At 30.5% G+C, this 18,199-nt stretch overlaps 3 protein-coding genes across 3 annotated transcripts; 1 reads left to right on the forward strand and 2 right to left on the reverse strand.

Annotated features, from left to right (window-relative positions):
* Positions 1–3,253: 3,253 nt before the first annotated feature.
* LOC123916804 lies at positions 3,254–7,375 on the forward strand. Its single transcript, XM_045968346.1, has 9 exons — positions 3,254–3,536; positions 4,142–4,167; positions 4,546–4,627; positions 4,754–4,963; positions 5,918–6,040; positions 6,119–6,176; positions 6,263–6,333; positions 6,669–6,757; positions 6,847–7,375. The coding sequence occupies exons 1-9, from the start codon at positions 3,444–3,446 to the stop codon at positions 6,914–6,916; spliced, it is 822 nt and encodes a 273-aa protein (XP_045824302.1). The 5' UTR covers positions 3,254–3,443; the 3' UTR covers positions 6,917–7,375.
* A 109-nt stretch (positions 7,376–7,484) lies between these two features.
* Positions 7,485–8,647, reverse strand: LOC123916805 (small heat shock protein, chloroplastic-like). Its single transcript, XM_045968348.1, has 2 exons — positions 8,383–8,647; positions 7,485–8,132 (listed from the first exon to the last, which is right to left on the reverse strand). The coding sequence occupies exons 1-2, from the start codon at positions 8,597–8,599 to the stop codon at positions 7,645–7,647; spliced, it is 705 nt and encodes a 234-aa protein (XP_045824304.1). The 5' UTR covers positions 8,600–8,647; the 3' UTR covers positions 7,485–7,644.
* Positions 8,648–9,633: 986 nt separating this feature from the next.
* On the reverse strand, positions 9,634–12,721 carry LOC123916697. Its single transcript, XM_045968212.1, has 6 exons — positions 12,703–12,721; positions 12,520–12,606; positions 10,994–11,155; positions 10,672–10,779; positions 10,208–10,272; positions 9,634–10,114 (listed from the first exon to the last, which is right to left on the reverse strand). The coding sequence occupies exons 3-6, from the start codon at positions 11,132–11,134 to the stop codon at positions 9,967–9,969; spliced, it is 462 nt and encodes a 153-aa protein (XP_045824168.1). The 5' UTR covers positions 11,135–11,155; positions 12,520–12,606; positions 12,703–12,721; the 3' UTR covers positions 9,634–9,966.
* Between the last annotated feature and the right edge of the window lie 5,478 nt (positions 12,722–18,199).

Below are 18,199 nucleotides of genomic sequence, written 5' to 3' on the forward strand. Positions count from 1 at the left end.
AAAAAATATATATATATATAAATTGGCCAAAACGTCCACACTTAAAACATTTAATATCAGATTTATCACTCTGAAATGTTTTCTTCTTTCCTTTAGATTTTTTATAAGATTTGTCTTCAAAGGGTTCTTTATTTTTCCTGTAATGATTTTTTCGTTTTTTATAAGGTTTATATATATATATATATATATATATATATATATATATATATATATATATATATATATATATATATATATTTATATTTATATTTATAAGTTACTAAGTATAATTTAGTGGTGGGGGATTTGTGTAGTACGCTCCCGAGTTCGATTCTCAGCTCATCGTAAAACAAAAAAAAATAAAGTAAACATATTTATAACATTATTTCTTGTCGAATCGAAATAAAAATAGAAAATGAGCAAAGTAAACGAGGCCTTTTATGTTGAATCAAAATGAGTTTAAAAAATTTGTCAAAAAAAAAAGAGTTTAAAAATAATTCTCTCTATTTTTTTATGATAATAATATTTGTGAAAATAATTTGATATTCTAATGTGTTAGATCGTGTGGTGGCCATTTGCTTCAAATATAGGAACAAGAAGAAGATGAAAAAGAATTTGATAATAGATTGTATATCACATTAATAGATTGTACTCCTTTCGTCCCAAATTGATTGATATAGTTGACTGTTGTGCACTATTCACACATGTTGTTTTGACCTTATTTTTTTATTAATAAATAAAAATAAATATTAGCATATAAGATATTGTTTGATCCGTCTCGATGAGTATTTTCAAAATATCAAATTTTTATCATTTTTACTATTATACAATTAAAAATATTAATCATCAAAGTTATGCATTGACATACGTGAAACAGTCAACTGTGTATCAATTGATTTCTATTCATCCACCTCTCTTCATCCTTTTTTCATCATGATTCTCTCTTCGTCCATCTCTTTCTCTATCCATCTCTCTCCATCAGTCTTTCTCCATCCAACTCTCTCCATCGCTTTCTCCATCCAATTCTCTCCATCGGTCTCTCTCCATCGATTTCTCTTCATCCCTCTCGTTGCATCCATCTCTCTCGCCATCCAATATCTCCATTTGTCCCTCCCCTTCCACTTCTGTCCATTCATCTCTCTCCATCAATTATTAGATTAACTTATTAATAACTAATTAGAAAGTCAGTGTTAGAGAGAGCGAAAACTTAAAAGAGATGGGGAGTTATATCATCTTATAAGGTAGTGTGTGTTATGTATATTTTGATCCAACTACTAAGAGTGTAAATAAAAAAAAAAACTTTTTTTTTTCATCATCATTATCTGGCATATTGGACCGCCTAATTTAATTTGGGGTCAGTTTTGGTATCAAGTGGTTACAACCTCCTCTCGATTGCAGTTGCGGGGGATCAAACCATGATATTCCCTACCAATAATCACTGAACCAACTAACTAATTGCGTGAAATTACTCATGTGGTTTCTCACCACTTCATATGTATCTATTATTTCTAAAGTGAGAGAACCATTAATTTTAACTTATTAGGTGGAGAATAGCCGACATCTTCCCGTCGATGTAAGCTCTTGGGGAAGATCAACCTGTTATCCCTAGAGTAACTTTTATCCGTTGAGCTACGACGCTTCCACTCGTCACAGTGGGAGCTAAATCATCTTCTAAGCTAGTGTGTTATGTTATCTATCATAATTCGATCCAATTGCTAAGAGTGTAAATAAAAAAATAAAGTTTTTTTAGTTTGTTTTTGTTTTCACCATTAATATTCGGCCCACTAGACTGTCAAATTTAGTTTGGAGAGCCCTCTTTCGATCGCATTTGTGGGGTATCGAACCGTAATCCTCTTTATCAAAATCGCGGATTTAGATCATCTTTAATTCTCCCTCATGTTTTCTCTCTTTTTTATTAATCTAAGGGTTGGTAAATTACAAAGAATAAAAAGGAGAGAAAATCAACCCTTAAATCAGAAAAATGAGACAAAACATGAAGAAAAATTGGAGAGAATCTAAATCCCGCTAATCATTACCAAACCAACTATTAATTAAAAATACATAAATAAATACAAATAATATGCAAGACAAAGCAAGAATCCAAAGTAGTGAAGAAATCCCCTATGTTGTACTAGTACTCCCTCCGTCCTAAAATATAAGTAAAAATTGATCAACAAAAATGAATGTATTTAGTCCAAATCTTTAACCAAATACATTAAAAAATTGACTCATTTTTGCTTATATCTTGAGACGGAACGGACTTTGTGAAAATAAATAGAAAGGTCAAGGGAAATTAAACCATAGGGGCCTGTTCGGTGCGCATGATATGATAGTGATAAGATAGGATATAAAACAGGATAAAGATAGGATATGATATCAACAAGATAACAGTTATCCTCAGTTATCATATCTTGTGTTTGGTGTACACAAGATAACAACTATTATATCATGTTTTTAATACATACTTGCTCATAATAATATGATAAGATATATACAATATTTAAATGACAAAATTACCCTTGTAAATCAATTGTTATTTTTTAAAAATTATTTTGTAATACTTTGAATTTTTTAAATAAAAAATATGAATAAGTAATCAAATATATTTATATAGTTTTAAATAAAAAACATGAGAAAATAATAAAGTTTAATTTTTTATATGAATCATGATCAAATAAATAACCCAATGATATATACATGTTAGATAAGCTAAATAAATATATGATATATCTCATACAAAAATAATAAAAATACCATTGCAAAATAATTATATTTAATTTCTTATAAAATTTAAATTAATATCCATATTTTACGATTTTTTAATAATTAGTTTACTTTAAAATGTTGTAATCTTAGTATAATTTTGATTTTTTTAGATTATGTAAATTACAAAATTACTCTTATGAGAAAATCACATGTATATTTAAAAATTAATTATTTTATTATTAATTTATTATCAAATTATTTTATTATTTATATTTTATTAATTTTCATTTTAAAATATATTTTATAGAATAAATTAGTAAAAAAAATAAAATTACCCTATCATGCTGGTAACCCAGCTCAAATTCAGGATAAGAATTTTAACTTGAGTGACAGGATATGATAAGCTACAGGATTAACTTATCATATCTTGATGTGTCACCAAACACTGGATTGAAACAGGATATGATACCGTTATAATATCTGTCTTTTATTCTGTGCACCAAACGGGTCCAGAAGTCAATAAAAACAGTGTGTCAGCAAAATCCTAAGGTTTTCCACGTGTCAAGTTCTAATAGGATACTCTGTCGTGGTTCGTCACAGGGTTTCTGGTACCAACCAAACCGAGTCTGTGCAAGCAAGCAAGCTAGCATCTTCAATTTCTTTCTTTCGTTTGTCAAAGTTTCAATCTTTTCTTTTCTTTTTTGTTCGGAAATGGTTCATGATTCTTCGAAAAAGGAAGAAGAAAATCTACAAGAAGAATGAATAAGATTTTTGTTTGGTATCATCGGGTTGTCGTGTTCTTGTTGCTTACAAGGGTTTGTTTAACGTCACCACTTCCACACACTGATAATGTAATTATTATAGTTGAAATAAAAATTCAATTTTTATTTATTTTTTGCAGTTTTTATGAATTATTGTAAATACCCTTTTGTCTTTTGGTGATATATTTGCTGAATTTAATCATGGGCTGTTTGGATTTTATGAATTTGGATTACAATTGGGTGGAAATTTAGTTCTTCAATGATTTTTTTGTTGATTAGTCAATAGCTTATTGTGTGATTTTTGTACCTAAGAATTGTGTTTTAGTTTTTATTATTTAGTGATTAAGTTCACTTTGTTTTTTTGAACAAATTAAGTTCACTTTGTTGTTCACATTAATCTTTGGTTTGAATGAAATAGGATTATCATAGAATTGAGTTGAAGTTGTGCAATGACTTGGTTTTATCAATCAAATTGTGTGAATTTTCTATTGAAAAAAATGAAAATTTCATCCTTTGTTCTTTCAATTATTGTTATATAGATGCTTCCTTTCAAATTATAATAATGATCTGAGTACTTTTTTTTAGGGGATCTCAATACAACTAGTAGCATTTTAAAGACCCTATTTTGAAAAAATTTGTGTTTTGTTTCATGACATGACTGTAAAAATAAACCTTTGATTGTTTCTTTGTTTCAGGGTCAAGTAGATTCAAATGCTGCAAGGTGAGTCAATTTTAATGTCTGATAGGAAGTTTTTGGATTGTGAGAACAGCATTATTAGTTTGTATTTCGGAGTTAACCACTTCTTGTCTTGGTGATCCTATTATCAGTAATAAATAATAATTCATTTATATGCTTTGTTCATTTTTCTCGTTCTTTTTACTATGAAACACCGACAAAGACACTACACTAGACACTACTAATAATTTAAGAAAATGAAAGTGATTGAATGTAACTACATGTGTCCGTGTTGGACACTGACACACCTTTTATTTGAAGTGTCGGTGCTATATCGATTCTTTTCTTGGTCTATATAGTTGTGCCTTTCCTGCTTCTTGTTTACCGGAATTGGTATGGCTAATAGATAATGTCACTTTTCAGAAATCTGAATCAGGAGCAGGGTGATCATCAAATACATTGCTCTAGAGAAAGAAGTAGAATAGCTTGGAAGATAATTCAAGAGGTATTCAAATAATTCCAACAATGAAATGACTCAAATGAGTGAATCACTTAATGCTACTCTATAACCTACTTGCATCAATATTGCATAACTGATAAATGTGCATTCTTTTCATAAATGATTCTGCAGTATTTAACGCCATTTGTGGAGAAAGAAAAATATAATATCTCAAGAAAGTGCAGGCTTCATCCTGACAATGATATATACAGAGATCAGGAACAACATAAATCTCATATAGATATAAATGAATGGAAGTGTGGATACTGTAAGAAAACTTTCTATGAAGAGAAGAATCTTGATCAGCATTTTGACAACAGACACTCCAATTTACTTAATTTGGTATGATGCTTTGTCTTCAATAGAATAAAATGTATATTTATGTTTTCTTTCATTGATGAACAAATAACTAGTTAGCGAAAAAATGTAAAAAACCAGTTCGGATTAGAGTGAAATAATTAGAGTTCCTTCAGTCATGACAACATTAATATGGTCATTTTATGAGGAACTTTGTGTTGTAAATTTGTAATAGATGACACTGAAACTTGTAATTATATACTATCACTTCTATTTTCTACAATTATTATTGGTATCTATGTACCCATTTGGTATCGTGTCCGGTGTCTGTGACAATGCTTCATAGTTGATAGCTGATAGTGCTAACTTGTTAAGTGCTAACCTTTCCCTTGAGAAGGTACCGTCACAGACTTTTCTGAGCTTTAGCAGCAGCCAAGCCTAATATTAATGACATACTTAAGTCATGTCTGGACAAAAACATAAAAACAAAAGAGGAATGTTAAGGACACATCGTTTCACACACTCTGATTCATTGGACCACGTCATCCAGTAGATTATGTGGACCAATAGTAGATTAGAGTGTGTAAGAGAGTGTGTCATTAGCATTTCTCAAAACAAAGATACTGAAACAATTTTTGAATTGGTAGGAAAGCTGAAATAGTTCATTTAGTGATCCAAATCTGGAAGAAAAAAACTTTTTTTGAGAAAACCTTCAAATTTTACTTCCCCTAAAGTAACACCACTTTCATATTTTGTATCATCTTTGAAGTTTTAAGACTCATTATTTAGGGTAAAACACCTGTTGGAGTGATTTGTGTGGTGCTTCAGTTCATTAACTTTCATAAACATGATTAACAGTTACATGTTGTAAATGATGTTTTGCATAATTCAGTAAGATGTAAAGTTGTTAAACCTTCTGAAAAATTTGGTATCTTTCTCTACCCGGATTGTTGTATTGTAGCATTAATAACTGAAATGAGATAATTGTGCGCAACACAGAATGAAAGCAAATGCTTGGCAGATATATGTGGAGCACTGCACTGTGACCATGAGATTAATTCCGGATCAAAAAAATCTAAGTGCAATCCTGCTGCTGCTGCTAGAAATAAACATTTGTGTGAGGTGTGCTTTTGTATTTTTTGTCTATTCATTTGTGTTAAACCCATATTTATGTTCTAAAAATTTCCCTATTTGTTGTAGAACTTAGCCGATAGCTGTTTTCCTGTTAGCCATGGTCCTGCAGCAAGCCGGCTTCATGGTATTACAATATTTTCTTCATTATTACAAAATTTGTGTATTTATGGAAATTTTGATATTGCATTCTAACATCAACAAATTTGACAGAATTCTTCTTGCATCAATTCTGTGACGCTCACAGCTGCACTGGAAGTAAGCCTTTCTCCAGAGGGCGCAGGGTAATTTGACTGTATTATAAAACTAAATTGCTTCTTTTTTTTCCCATCATTTTTATGTCATTGTTGTTAAATAGCCTAGTGGCACTATAGTGTCAGAATTTGTACAAATCGCTATTGTTCTGCAATACGCTATGTAGTGCAAAATGTTAGCGGCACTAAAGCAATGTTGATGACACTATGTGAAAAGAAGACAATAAAGCCAAAGTAGTTTTGTGCAACTTCTTGGTGGATGTTAAACGTTAATACAATTTCTATGAAGTCATTTTGCACTTGTCTGCTATTGCTTACTTGAGCTGTAAGGAAATATTCATTAACAAGTTTCTTTATGATTGCAGAAAAAGACAAATGTGTTCTACATAGTTGCCTCTATTTTTCTTGTGACACTGCTGTTACTTTACTATCTCTACATTTATTTATATCAGAGGTATTTGTTTCAAAAATTTCTCTGCGATAACCATACTTAGTAATAACCATTATAATGGCTCCATCAAGGTTTGGTCTTTTGTATTTCAGAGGATTAAAAAGGGAAACTCAAATGCTGAAGCGGATATCACAAGCCGGCCGAAAAAAGAAGCCATCATAATCAAAAGATCTTCCCTTTAGAAGTTCTCAACCTGGTTTTTGAGAAAGTAAAAGGTGTACCTAATGGTTTCAGCAAGAAATGTACTGCATTTGAATTTCCAGTTTACACCTTTTCTGCTATATGCAAGTGAAAGTTTGACGAAGAAAGTGGTCTCAGGCGTCTTTCTGTTTTGTGAGTCGTAAGCTGAATTATGTAAACTTAGTGCTTATTTTAGATACACGTTTCCTTCACTTTCGTGAATTTTGTAAAGCTACAAATTCAAGCTTTGAATTAATCACACGTTAGGAATAGAACTTTCCGACATGGATCCAAACAGAGGCTTAGACTTTGTTAACACAACAGTGAAATGTATGCATAACATGACTAACAAGGGAAATAGCATGAAACTTTATACTGTATTTCCCAAATTTGTTTACTGAATTTGATTAGAAAATCAGTTGTTAACATTTTCATATTCTACCTGTATGTTTACATCACATCTTCTGTTATTAGTTTTAACTAAATTTCGAATGTCAGCAAAGTTAGGTAGAGGAACACAATCTCATTTTGTTTCATCTTAGAAATTAGATAACAAAAACTGAATGTAGCTGTGAACTAACCCAATTTTATCACAACCTTACAAATAGTGTCTATGAAACACTACACACACACCAAACATGACATTGATACTGGCACATTAACAATGGCAATAATTTGAAAATTGAAACAAAGTGTTGGTGCTACAGAGATTATTGAACATCTATGCCAATTACTTTTGAACTGGCTTTTGCTTTAGGGATTGTTATGTAAAGAACACCATCTCTAACTTGTGCCTTAATTTTCTCAAACTCGATATTTTCCGGAAGCGAAATCCTCTGATTATACCTACCATAGCTATTCGCAGGCCAATCATCATGCTCCGGACTTAATTCTCCGCCTCCATTTGCTTGACCTTCATGGTGTTGTGTGGCAACTTTTTCTGCCTTCACTACCAACATGTTTTCTTCAATCCATACCTTAACATCATTCTTGCTCATACCAGGCATGTTGAATCTCAATTTGTAATCTTTTTGTTCCTCTTTTATTAGCCATGGAATTTTTGCCTTACTGTGTTCACCATTCTCCACAACTATCCAAGGTGAATTGTTACTGTACACCAATGGATCTTCCACAATCCTATCCATTGTATCCATCATTTGTTGCACAGTCCTGGCCACTGGAAACTGGTTCAACAACACTGTAAAAAAAAGTGTCATTTGTCAGTATCACTTAAATCAATGTTTAATGAAGTAATAAAAAGATTTTCTTTTCTCGAGTAACCTAGTAGCTAGACTGAGACTCACAAACTTTAGTTATGGAGAAATAAAAAACTGAAAATGTCTACTCTAATAATATTTCTGATAGCTACCAACTGACTAAGCTACCAAAAGTCGGAACATAAAAAGAAGATTTAAATATATTCAACCTAAGAATCATTCTTCAAATACCTCTAGGTGAAGCTTGTGACACCTTCATCTTTGGTGGCAATTGCTGCTGTTTTGCTCTCTGCAATCTTGCTTCATCTCCTGCCATAGCCTTTACATTGGTACAGAAAGATCTATTCATTGTTCTTGACAATGGTGTCAATTTGACATTGGAAAGTTTGTTCATTTTACTAGATGAAGTGGGAGCATAGAAGCTCATATTTGATAGAGTTGTGGCCATTGTTTTGTGTTGCTAAGATGATGCTAGAAGAGTGTTAAAAATGCTTTGTAAAGGTAATTAAAGATATAAAAAAATTGATGTTTGCATGGAGATTTATAGGGATTAATTGGATATTTCTAGATGGTTGATAAGATTTTATCACGTGATTGTGACTTGAGTATGTTCTAGACTTCTCTATACATTTCCTTTTTTTGGCCAATCCTATTTCAACATTGGATTGGGATTTGGGATAAATGAATGTCACACATTATTTGTCCTTATGTAGCATACTTTTGTGTGTGTGTGTGTGTGTGTGTCTTGTGACCAAACAAGTACGGTACTTTTATTTTTAGTACATATTTAGCAAGTCCCTTTTATTTTTGGTACTTGTAATATATCAACATAGACATTGAATTCTAACAATTATTTTGTCAAATTAAAAACTTATATAGTAGATTAACGATAGAAATTTTCAAAGTTCAAAAAGTAACTTCAACTGAAAGTATAATACATTTCAAAAATAGAATTAAATATTAACTATTATATTGTCTAATGTCCAATATATCTGGAATTTCTTTATTAAAAAAAAAACAATATATCTGAAATTTAGTGCACATAATCGTTCATATAATATGAAAATATTGAATACTTGGATTGATAAAATTCAATATCTATATTGAGTTATTAAGCGCGGAGTAACTGTAGAAAATTATTTTCATAGTAAGTTCATCCTTGTTCATTTTAAATGTAGATATATCCAAAAAATATCTAAAATCTTTTGACAGTGAATCCTTAATCTTGAAGCCTATTTGAAGTAATTTAGTCTTAAAAAAAAATAAATAAATAAATAAATAAATAAATGAGAATTGATGTTTTCTCTTCTCAATCATGTTCATTGTCCTTAACATAGTGGACAATACAGGTTTTGATAGCTGCACAAGATGAGAATTATAACAGTTATTATGTAAGAGCAGTATTAATTAAGAGCACTGTTGCAGTTAATATATGAATATTTATAATACAAAAAGCCACTGTATAATGATTAAAATTAAAATAAAACCTGATCCAAAATGAAATCAAGAGCTGTAAAGAAAATAGAGAACTGACTTAGCAGATAATGAGATGATTTTGTTCTCATCCTAGCCAATGAAGAGATACAGTTAAAAAAAAAGAATGCAAAACACTTTATTCTAAGTTTTCCCTTCTCTTCTAAGTTCTAAGTTTAGACTTATTATATTGATGTTCATCATTCAAATTTCATTCAATACAATCTTCAATATCACAAGTTTCAGTTACAACAAATCAAGTTACCAGAAGGTCATTTTGTTAAGTGACGACAAACAACACATTCTCAAACTATGTTTTGGGTAATCAAACAGAAGTCTGCATCATTTTCTTCCTCGAGGATCTCGACTAAGATTGTGTTTCTTCAATGTTTTAATGTAATTTCTCATGAGGGTAAACTTGTTGCTTCCAAGATGATAGAAATAATCCCAGGAATAAATACCGGTTTTATGCAAATCATCAAAATTGAGCCTGGATCATCCAATTCAACAATCAGGTTTTAGTTGAGAGAGCGTATTAAATTTAGGCCACGAATTTTATTTATAATGTCTGAAATTGTTGTACCTTACCCCATAGATTCCTACTGGTTCTGCCGACATAATTCCCACATGGCGTCTTCCAGATATCACCTAGATCAATAAGATCATAAATAAAAGAAGTATCATTAGAAAGGAATCAACTGAATTCAAATCAAAATTTCAGATGCCGAGTGATTTGGAAGTATAACGTTGCTAGTTCTAATATAGAGTGCTAAATAGTTGTACATAGTATCTTGTTAATGTTATCTTAGAATATGGGTTGCACCTAACTTTACACTACGTAACCAACTTATAAGCTGAGAGATGCCTCCCACTTATACACACATTTTTAGGTCAGATAACACTCACACCTATGATTGGGCATATGGAACGTGATCCGAATGGACCGATTGTGGATGGTCTAACGAATCTTGGGTTGTGCATAAGTTAACCATACAAAACCGGCTAATAAGATGATAGATGTTTACCACTTTGAAATGTTGAAGTTACCTTTTCACCTCCAATTGATCTGATTTTTCCATCAACTGCAGGGCTATTTATTCTGAGAAATTCAGCAGACAACTTGAATACACTACCATTGGCAAATTCCACTTCTACCTGAAACAATTATGTTCGAGGATTGAAGAAAAGCAATAGATGAATTAACATTTCCATCAACTCTAATTTCCAACTTAAAACCAATTGAAATTTTACCCTAAATATATAGGTTTCTATAGACATGTTGGTATTTAATATTTCCAACGACTTCTTTATGTATTGCAAACTAAACATGTGTTTGTTTAATTGAATCAATAAGAGGGAAGAAGCTCACGTGTTTTGGGGGTTGAAGAGAGAATCTGGTTAGTCGTGCAGTTTGTTCTGCCACTGTGTTGAATCTCCGAATGGCTGCAAACATAGCTTTCGTTTTTCTATTATCCAAGAATACTGGCCAAATTTGGTTTTCTCTAGACATTGGGCTGACACTGCCTCATACATGTACCCCTTTTTTCATAATGAGTCTGATGTGTGGATATAGTGGATCATAAGATGTGATTATAAGTTGTGATTTAAACTTACCCATTTACATAATTCAGTTTGATTTAGCATATTATAAAAAATACTATTGGTCTCTATGAGCATGATCAAACTATAAAAAAATACTATTGGTCTCTATGAGCATGATCAAACAAACCTGCTAAATACATAAAGTTACAAAATCAATCGCTTCTAGCATTAAAACAGCATGTATAGTATGAACTTGATATTTGATTATGTAGCATATATACGTATAATAGGCCCTGTTATTTGTCAATGATTTGAGAAACTGTTTTGTCTCTCTTGACTAGAATGTAAGTATACTCCTCAAAGTAGCAATAATAAACTAGAACACCAATTATATATAAGATGAACTTTTGTCTCTGTGATTCTTTAAGATTCATGTATTTGGTTGGGACTATTGTCATGTCACAACTCACAAACCAAAGTTTTCTTTGATAAAAAATACGAAGTTGGAAAAATAAACAATACAAGGCTATGGTTGGGACTGAACTGCACTTAAATGAACTGAATGCATAGACTGTATTGTTGCAGTAGCCTAATTTTATGCGAATGCATGGTCATATGTGCTAAGTTTGGTTAGTTATATACTATGTTGTTAATCTCGGATAGCGGCATGTAGCGCCGACCCTAAAAAATGCTATTGCGGTATAGCGGGTAGCATTATACACCGCAATAGCATTTTTTAGGGTCGGCGCTACACGCCGCTATCCGAGATTAACAACATAGTATATAACTAACCAAACTTAGCACATATGACCATGCATTCGCATAAAATTAGGCTACTGCAACAATACAGTCTATGCATTCAGTTCATTTAAGTGCAGTTCAGTCCCAACCATAGCCTTGTATTGTTTATTTTTCCAACTTCGTATTTTTTATCAAAGAAAACTTTGGTTTGTGAGTTGTGACATGGCAATAGTCCTAACCAAATACATGAATCTTAAAGAATCACAGAGACAAAAGTTCATCTTATATATAATTGGTGTTCTAGTTTATTATTGCTACTTTGAGGAGTACTTTGAGGAGTATACTTACATTCTAGTCAAGAGAGACAAAACAGTTTCTCAAATCATTGACAAATAACAGGGCCTATTATACGTATATATGCTACATAATCAAATATCAAGTACATGTACTCAAATCTAAAACACAATTTTATCTATGAAACAGACAATTGTTATAACCAAAATCATAACTCAGATGCAAGATGAACCCTAATTTCAAAAACGATAAAATCAGAGAGGAATACGAATCAGAGAGGATAAAATGGTAACAAATCAGAGAGGAATACGAGCTTACTTGAGTGAGATTCCGAGAGAGGAAGCTTGAGATTCCGAACAGACTTTACGATTCAGAGAGGAACGCGATTGCTTTGACAAACTGGAGCTTTAAATCAGAGAGGAATACGAATCAGAGAAGATAAAATGATAACAAATCAGAGAGGATAAAAGAGTAACAAATCAGAGAAGAATACGAGCTTACTTGAGATTCCGAGAGAGGAAGCTTGAGATTCCGAGAGAGGAAAAAGAGCTTACTTGTAATGACCCTTTTTCTACTGTTTCACCCTAATTCATTTTTGGCTAAATTGCACTTTTCACCTTTTAAGATTCAAACAATTGGGATTTTGACCTTCTATGTTTTAAAATAGCAACTTTTCATTGAAAAACAATAATTATTTATTAAAAAATTATAACATTTAATATAAAATATTCAAGTTTAAATATAAAATTATTATTTTAAACTTCTTAACATGTGCATATGATAGAAAAAACTCTAAATATTATAAGGTGTCCCAATATAAAAAATTTGTATTTAATAATATAAGAAATTTAATGTTAAAAAAGTAAAAACGATTGATTTGATATTTTACAGTTTACTTCGTCACCTAAAAAGTAAAGTCTTTCTTCGTAATAAAAATGCACCTTCGAAGATGCGGTTGTCCGAAATAATTTCTATATAACATGTGCATGTGTTACTTAACATAACATTCTGCTTTTAAAATCTCATGTTTGGAAGCACAAGCTGATACTAGTCAATATAAATCTGGGGTTGCTATTACGAACGAAAATTTTTGAATTCTTTTGGCTAACAATAAATGTAACACCTTATCAATAGCAATATAACAATAATTATCTTTTTTGGTGGAATGAAATAAACAAACTTTTTCTTACTCGTTGAGAAGACAAATACAAATTAAAAAAAAAAAAAAACTAACATGCATGTTTCATTTGATGTTGTCGATCCCATTGAACGGTGGAAGAACCCAAAGTGGAGGTGGATTACGTGTAAACCACGTTTGGTAAGAGCAATGTTTACTAAAGCTTCCATCATTTACATTGTAGATTCCCATGTCAAATGGCCCCTTAGAGTAAGGAAACGGATAGTCTTCAAAATAATTATCGGTATAATAAATTGACTCCTTTTGTAGGTAATTAGAGAAATATGAAGCCGACATAGATATCGAATCATTATCACTCAAAAATAAAACATATAATATAATATTCGAGCTTTTACAAAAAAATTATATATATAGTATATAATATATATTAGATAAATTCTAATCGAATGCGACCTAAACAACTTAAGAAAGAATGCACTCCGTAAGAATCTCGTAAAGATCTCTTTCTCCAATATTATAAGAAAATATCTATTTTCTCGTATTATAAAAAAAAAACTATTTTCTCAATATTATAAAAAAAGAAAGATATATTTTCCCATAAACTCTAATTAAATATCACCTAAGCAGTCCCATAAGTCCTAGCTCAACTGGCAAAATTGTCGAAATTATTAGGCCGGACGTTGTGGCCCGAATTCGAATCCGGGATCTCACAATTATATGTGAGTTTAATTTCAGTGAATTATCACTTCATCTAAGACAAAAAAAAAAATATTACCTAAGCAAATTCCATTGAGAATGTACCAGAAAACTATGTGGAAATCTCGTAATATATTTTTGACGAATAGTAATCTTTTATATTATAAGCTTGTATACATAAGCAAACTCTAAACCCTAATTTGTTTTCCCTGTTTTCCCTCCATTTTATCTTGCAATTTTTATTAAAAATTAATACAATTTTGTCTTAACTATGATTTGAACCCGCAACCCTTCAGTGCAAGGCAATATTTCCAACCATTATGACAAATATATCAATTGTGATTAAAATTATGTGCAATAATTGATAAGCACCATCAATTTTAAAAGTATATCATATCAAAATTATTGTTGACTATATTATTCATCACGAAATATTTTTATGTCTTTCCTGATCAATGATTTTTTTTCTACCGGATCATAAATTTAGAGAATAATTATCATGTGAGATTTGGAAAGTTATTATCACGTGTAATTTAGAAAGTTATTATCAAACTCAATTATGCTAAATTAATTTTTTTTTGCAATACAACCAAACACAACCATAGTCATGTCACTAATCACATTCATTATTTTTATTTTAACATTGCAGATTTAATATTAACCGATGATCAATTGATACAATATGCACTAGCAAACCAATTGTGATTTAAATTATGTCCACAAAGTGTTAAGCTCCATGATCTTTCATAGGAAAGATTTCATACGATAATTAAGCACCATCAATTTTCATTGCACAATTTAAACAATTAAAAACCGATAATCTCTTATATTATAAGCTTACTAACATAAGCTAACCCTAAACCAAATTTTTTCCCCTCTCATTTTCTCTTTCTTTTTTCTTTTTATTGCAGCTTTATATTAAAAAAAATACATATTTGTCATCGAACCTGCATCCCTTACTTACAATAAAACCTTTCAACCGCTAAAACATGTGCTTCAATTATGAAAGAATTTAGGAATCCTAATATGTTAACCCTGTTTTCAATAAATTTGAACGGCGGAATTAATCACAATTTTTATTTATTTATGGATGTCTACTTAAGTTTATGTTCTTGATTATGTCTTTAATTTTTTTTTAACCTTTAATTATCATCAATTTTTTAACCTTTAGTTATCACAGCAATTTTTTTTTAATAAGTAAACAAAACGATGGGGTTCCAAAATTATTTAAAAAATATATAAAATATAAAATAATCACATAAACAAATATAAAATAATTAGTCCATGAAATTCCATATACTACTCTTATTGAAAATGCTCTTAGAATTTTTATATTTTATTTTTTATTGTTACACATTACACCTAATTAGACTCATACACCGCATGGGTCAAAGTTCTAGTATATATTATAAAGATAGAGATAATAAGAAAGGGAGGGAAGGAGAAAAACAATAACCTGTCCAATTTTTATGTTTGGTTAAACTAGAAAATGGGTATAAAAAGACACTTTCTCGGTTTCTCCCATAAAATTAGCATAGACCCAACAAAAATTTAAGTTCTATGGACTTAGGAAACAAGTCTCACTCACTCTACCAGTATGACAAAAAAATTTTGAGGTATTCAAAAGACTTTTACAAAAGTTAAATAAATTTTGTGGTACTTAATTAAGACAAACATAATTTTTTTTTTCCAGGCAACAAAATCTGATGGTATTCAATTGAGATTTGTTACTACTTTTAAAATGTCTATTGGTATTCAAAAATCTACCGATTTTGATGGATTCTTCTTTAGAATTAATTTTGAGAGACTTTTTAGTTGAAAATACACTTGATAGACTTTTTCAACAATCTCATCAAAAGCCATTTTTTTGAACTCTCCAAGACTTTTTATTTTCATCATCACTGTATCAATTTTTTTTTTCATTGCACTGTATCAAATTTCTTCTTCTTCTTTATTACTTTTGCAATTCATCATCACTGCACACCTTCTTCTTTTCTTTGTTCACTTATCAAAAATCTCACCAAAAGACTTGAGACTTTTTCAAACTCTCCAAGATTTTTTACTTTCATCATTGTTATACGTTCTTCTTCTTCTTTACCTATCAAATATGTTTTTTTGCAAAAAAAATACAAACTTTTGATTCATTACAACTTTTTACAGCAATGTTTTTTTCTTACATTCATCTGCTTCTATTTCCCATCCATGGTGGTAGTGGTTTTTATTTATGATTAAAAACATACACGTAAAAAAAAATGTAAGGTTTTTTTTGTTTGAATATTTGGATTCCCAAAAAAATATAATTTCTTTTATTAAAATTTATTGATTCTTTTAAAATTTTCCTAATATACAAAAGTTTCCTAATATATAAAGTATTATGAAATCTTGATTGTAAAAAGTCATTTGAAAAAAATCTCTCAAAATTCCATTCATACCCCTTACTTAATTGAAAATTACATTCATACCCCTACCGACAAAATATGTTATGTTTGTGTTGTGTGTTTTGTTTTTTGTGACATGAAAGTACGAAAAACTCCCTCACTTAATTGAAATATACATCCATACCCCTTCTGACAAAATGTACTTATGTTTTTTATGTATTTATGTTTATGTTGTGTGTTTTGTTCGTGAAACCTATGTTATGTCGTGTGCAACTGCATCGCCGCTGTACAGTGCTCCGTTTCATTCTCCACTACTGAACCCACGTGGTACTCTTTTTTTCTTCTTCTGCATATTTTTTTCCCGATGTACAACAAATACAAAATACATCTCTTTTTCCATAAAATCATGAAATACATAAAACAACCATATTAAAATCAAATCCAAAATACAATTCCCATAAGTTCATCAAATACATAATACGACCATTAAGTTCATAATAGTTCATTAAATATAAAATACAACCATATTGAAATAAAGTTAATAAATTCATCAAACATAAAATGCACAATACAACCATAAGTTCTTCAAATATAACCATAATACAACCATAAGTTCTTCAAGTCCCCACTAGAATCACCAATGTTTCAAGAACATTATGTCATCAACCCATCAATGTTGATTTCACCACTTGTAAGGCGTATTCCGGAAATTTCTAAAAATTTAAACATAGCCTTGTATTGTTTATTTTTCCAACTTCGTATTTTTTATCAAAGAAAACTTTGGTTCGTGAGTTGTGACATGGCAATAGTCCCAACCAAATATGAATCTTAAAGAATCACAGAGACAAAAGTTCATCTTATATATAATTGGTGTTCTAGTTTATTATTGCTACTTTGAGGAGTATACTTACATTCTAGTCAAGAGAGACAAAACAGTTTCTCAAATCATTGACAAATAACAGGGCCTATTATACGTATATATGCTACATAATCAAATATCAAGTACATGTACTGCAAATCTAAAACACAATTTTATCTATGAAACACACAATTGTTATAACCAAAATCATAACTCAGATGCAAGATGAACCCTAATTTCAAAAACGATAAAATCATAGAGGAATACGAATCAGAGAGGATAAAATGGTAACAAATCAGAGAGGAATACGAGCTTACTTGAGTGAGATTCCGAGAGAGGAAGCTTGAGATTCCGAACAGACTTTACGATTCAGAGAGGAACGCGATTGCTTTGACAAACCGGAGCTTTAAATCAGAGAGGAATACGAATCAGAGAAGATAAAATGATAACAAATCAGAGAGGATAAAAGAGTAACAAATTAGAGAAGAATACGAGCTTACTTGAGATTCCGAGAGAGGAATAAGAGCTTACTTGTAATGACCCTTTTTCTACTGTTTCACCCTAATTCATTTTTGGCTAAATTGCACTTTTCACCTCTTAAGATTCAAACAATTATGTGATGATAACCTCTAGCAACATATATTTGAAGAAAATTATTTAGGGAAGATAAAATCCAACAATATTTCATTATATGTTGTTAAGAAACAATAGACTTAGAGATAATTAATCAAACAAACTTTATATGAATTTCAAAGCATTATATGAAAATACATGTTAAGAAAAAAGAGTTGTTACTCTTTTGCCAAAATTCTTTGATCAAACCAAGTGTGAATTAAACAAAGCTCACCTCACAAAGAATAAAATAATAATAACATGATGCAAAGAGCTAAACATTACTTACAGCATTACTCGCGGCAAACCAAAATC

This window comes from Trifolium pratense, linkage group LG3, assembly GCF_020283565.1.
Source record: "Trifolium pratense cultivar HEN17-A07 linkage group LG3, ARS_RC_1.1, whole genome shotgun sequence".
Classification (NCBI taxonomy): Eukaryota; Viridiplantae; Streptophyta; class Magnoliopsida; order Fabales; family Fabaceae; genus Trifolium; species Trifolium pratense.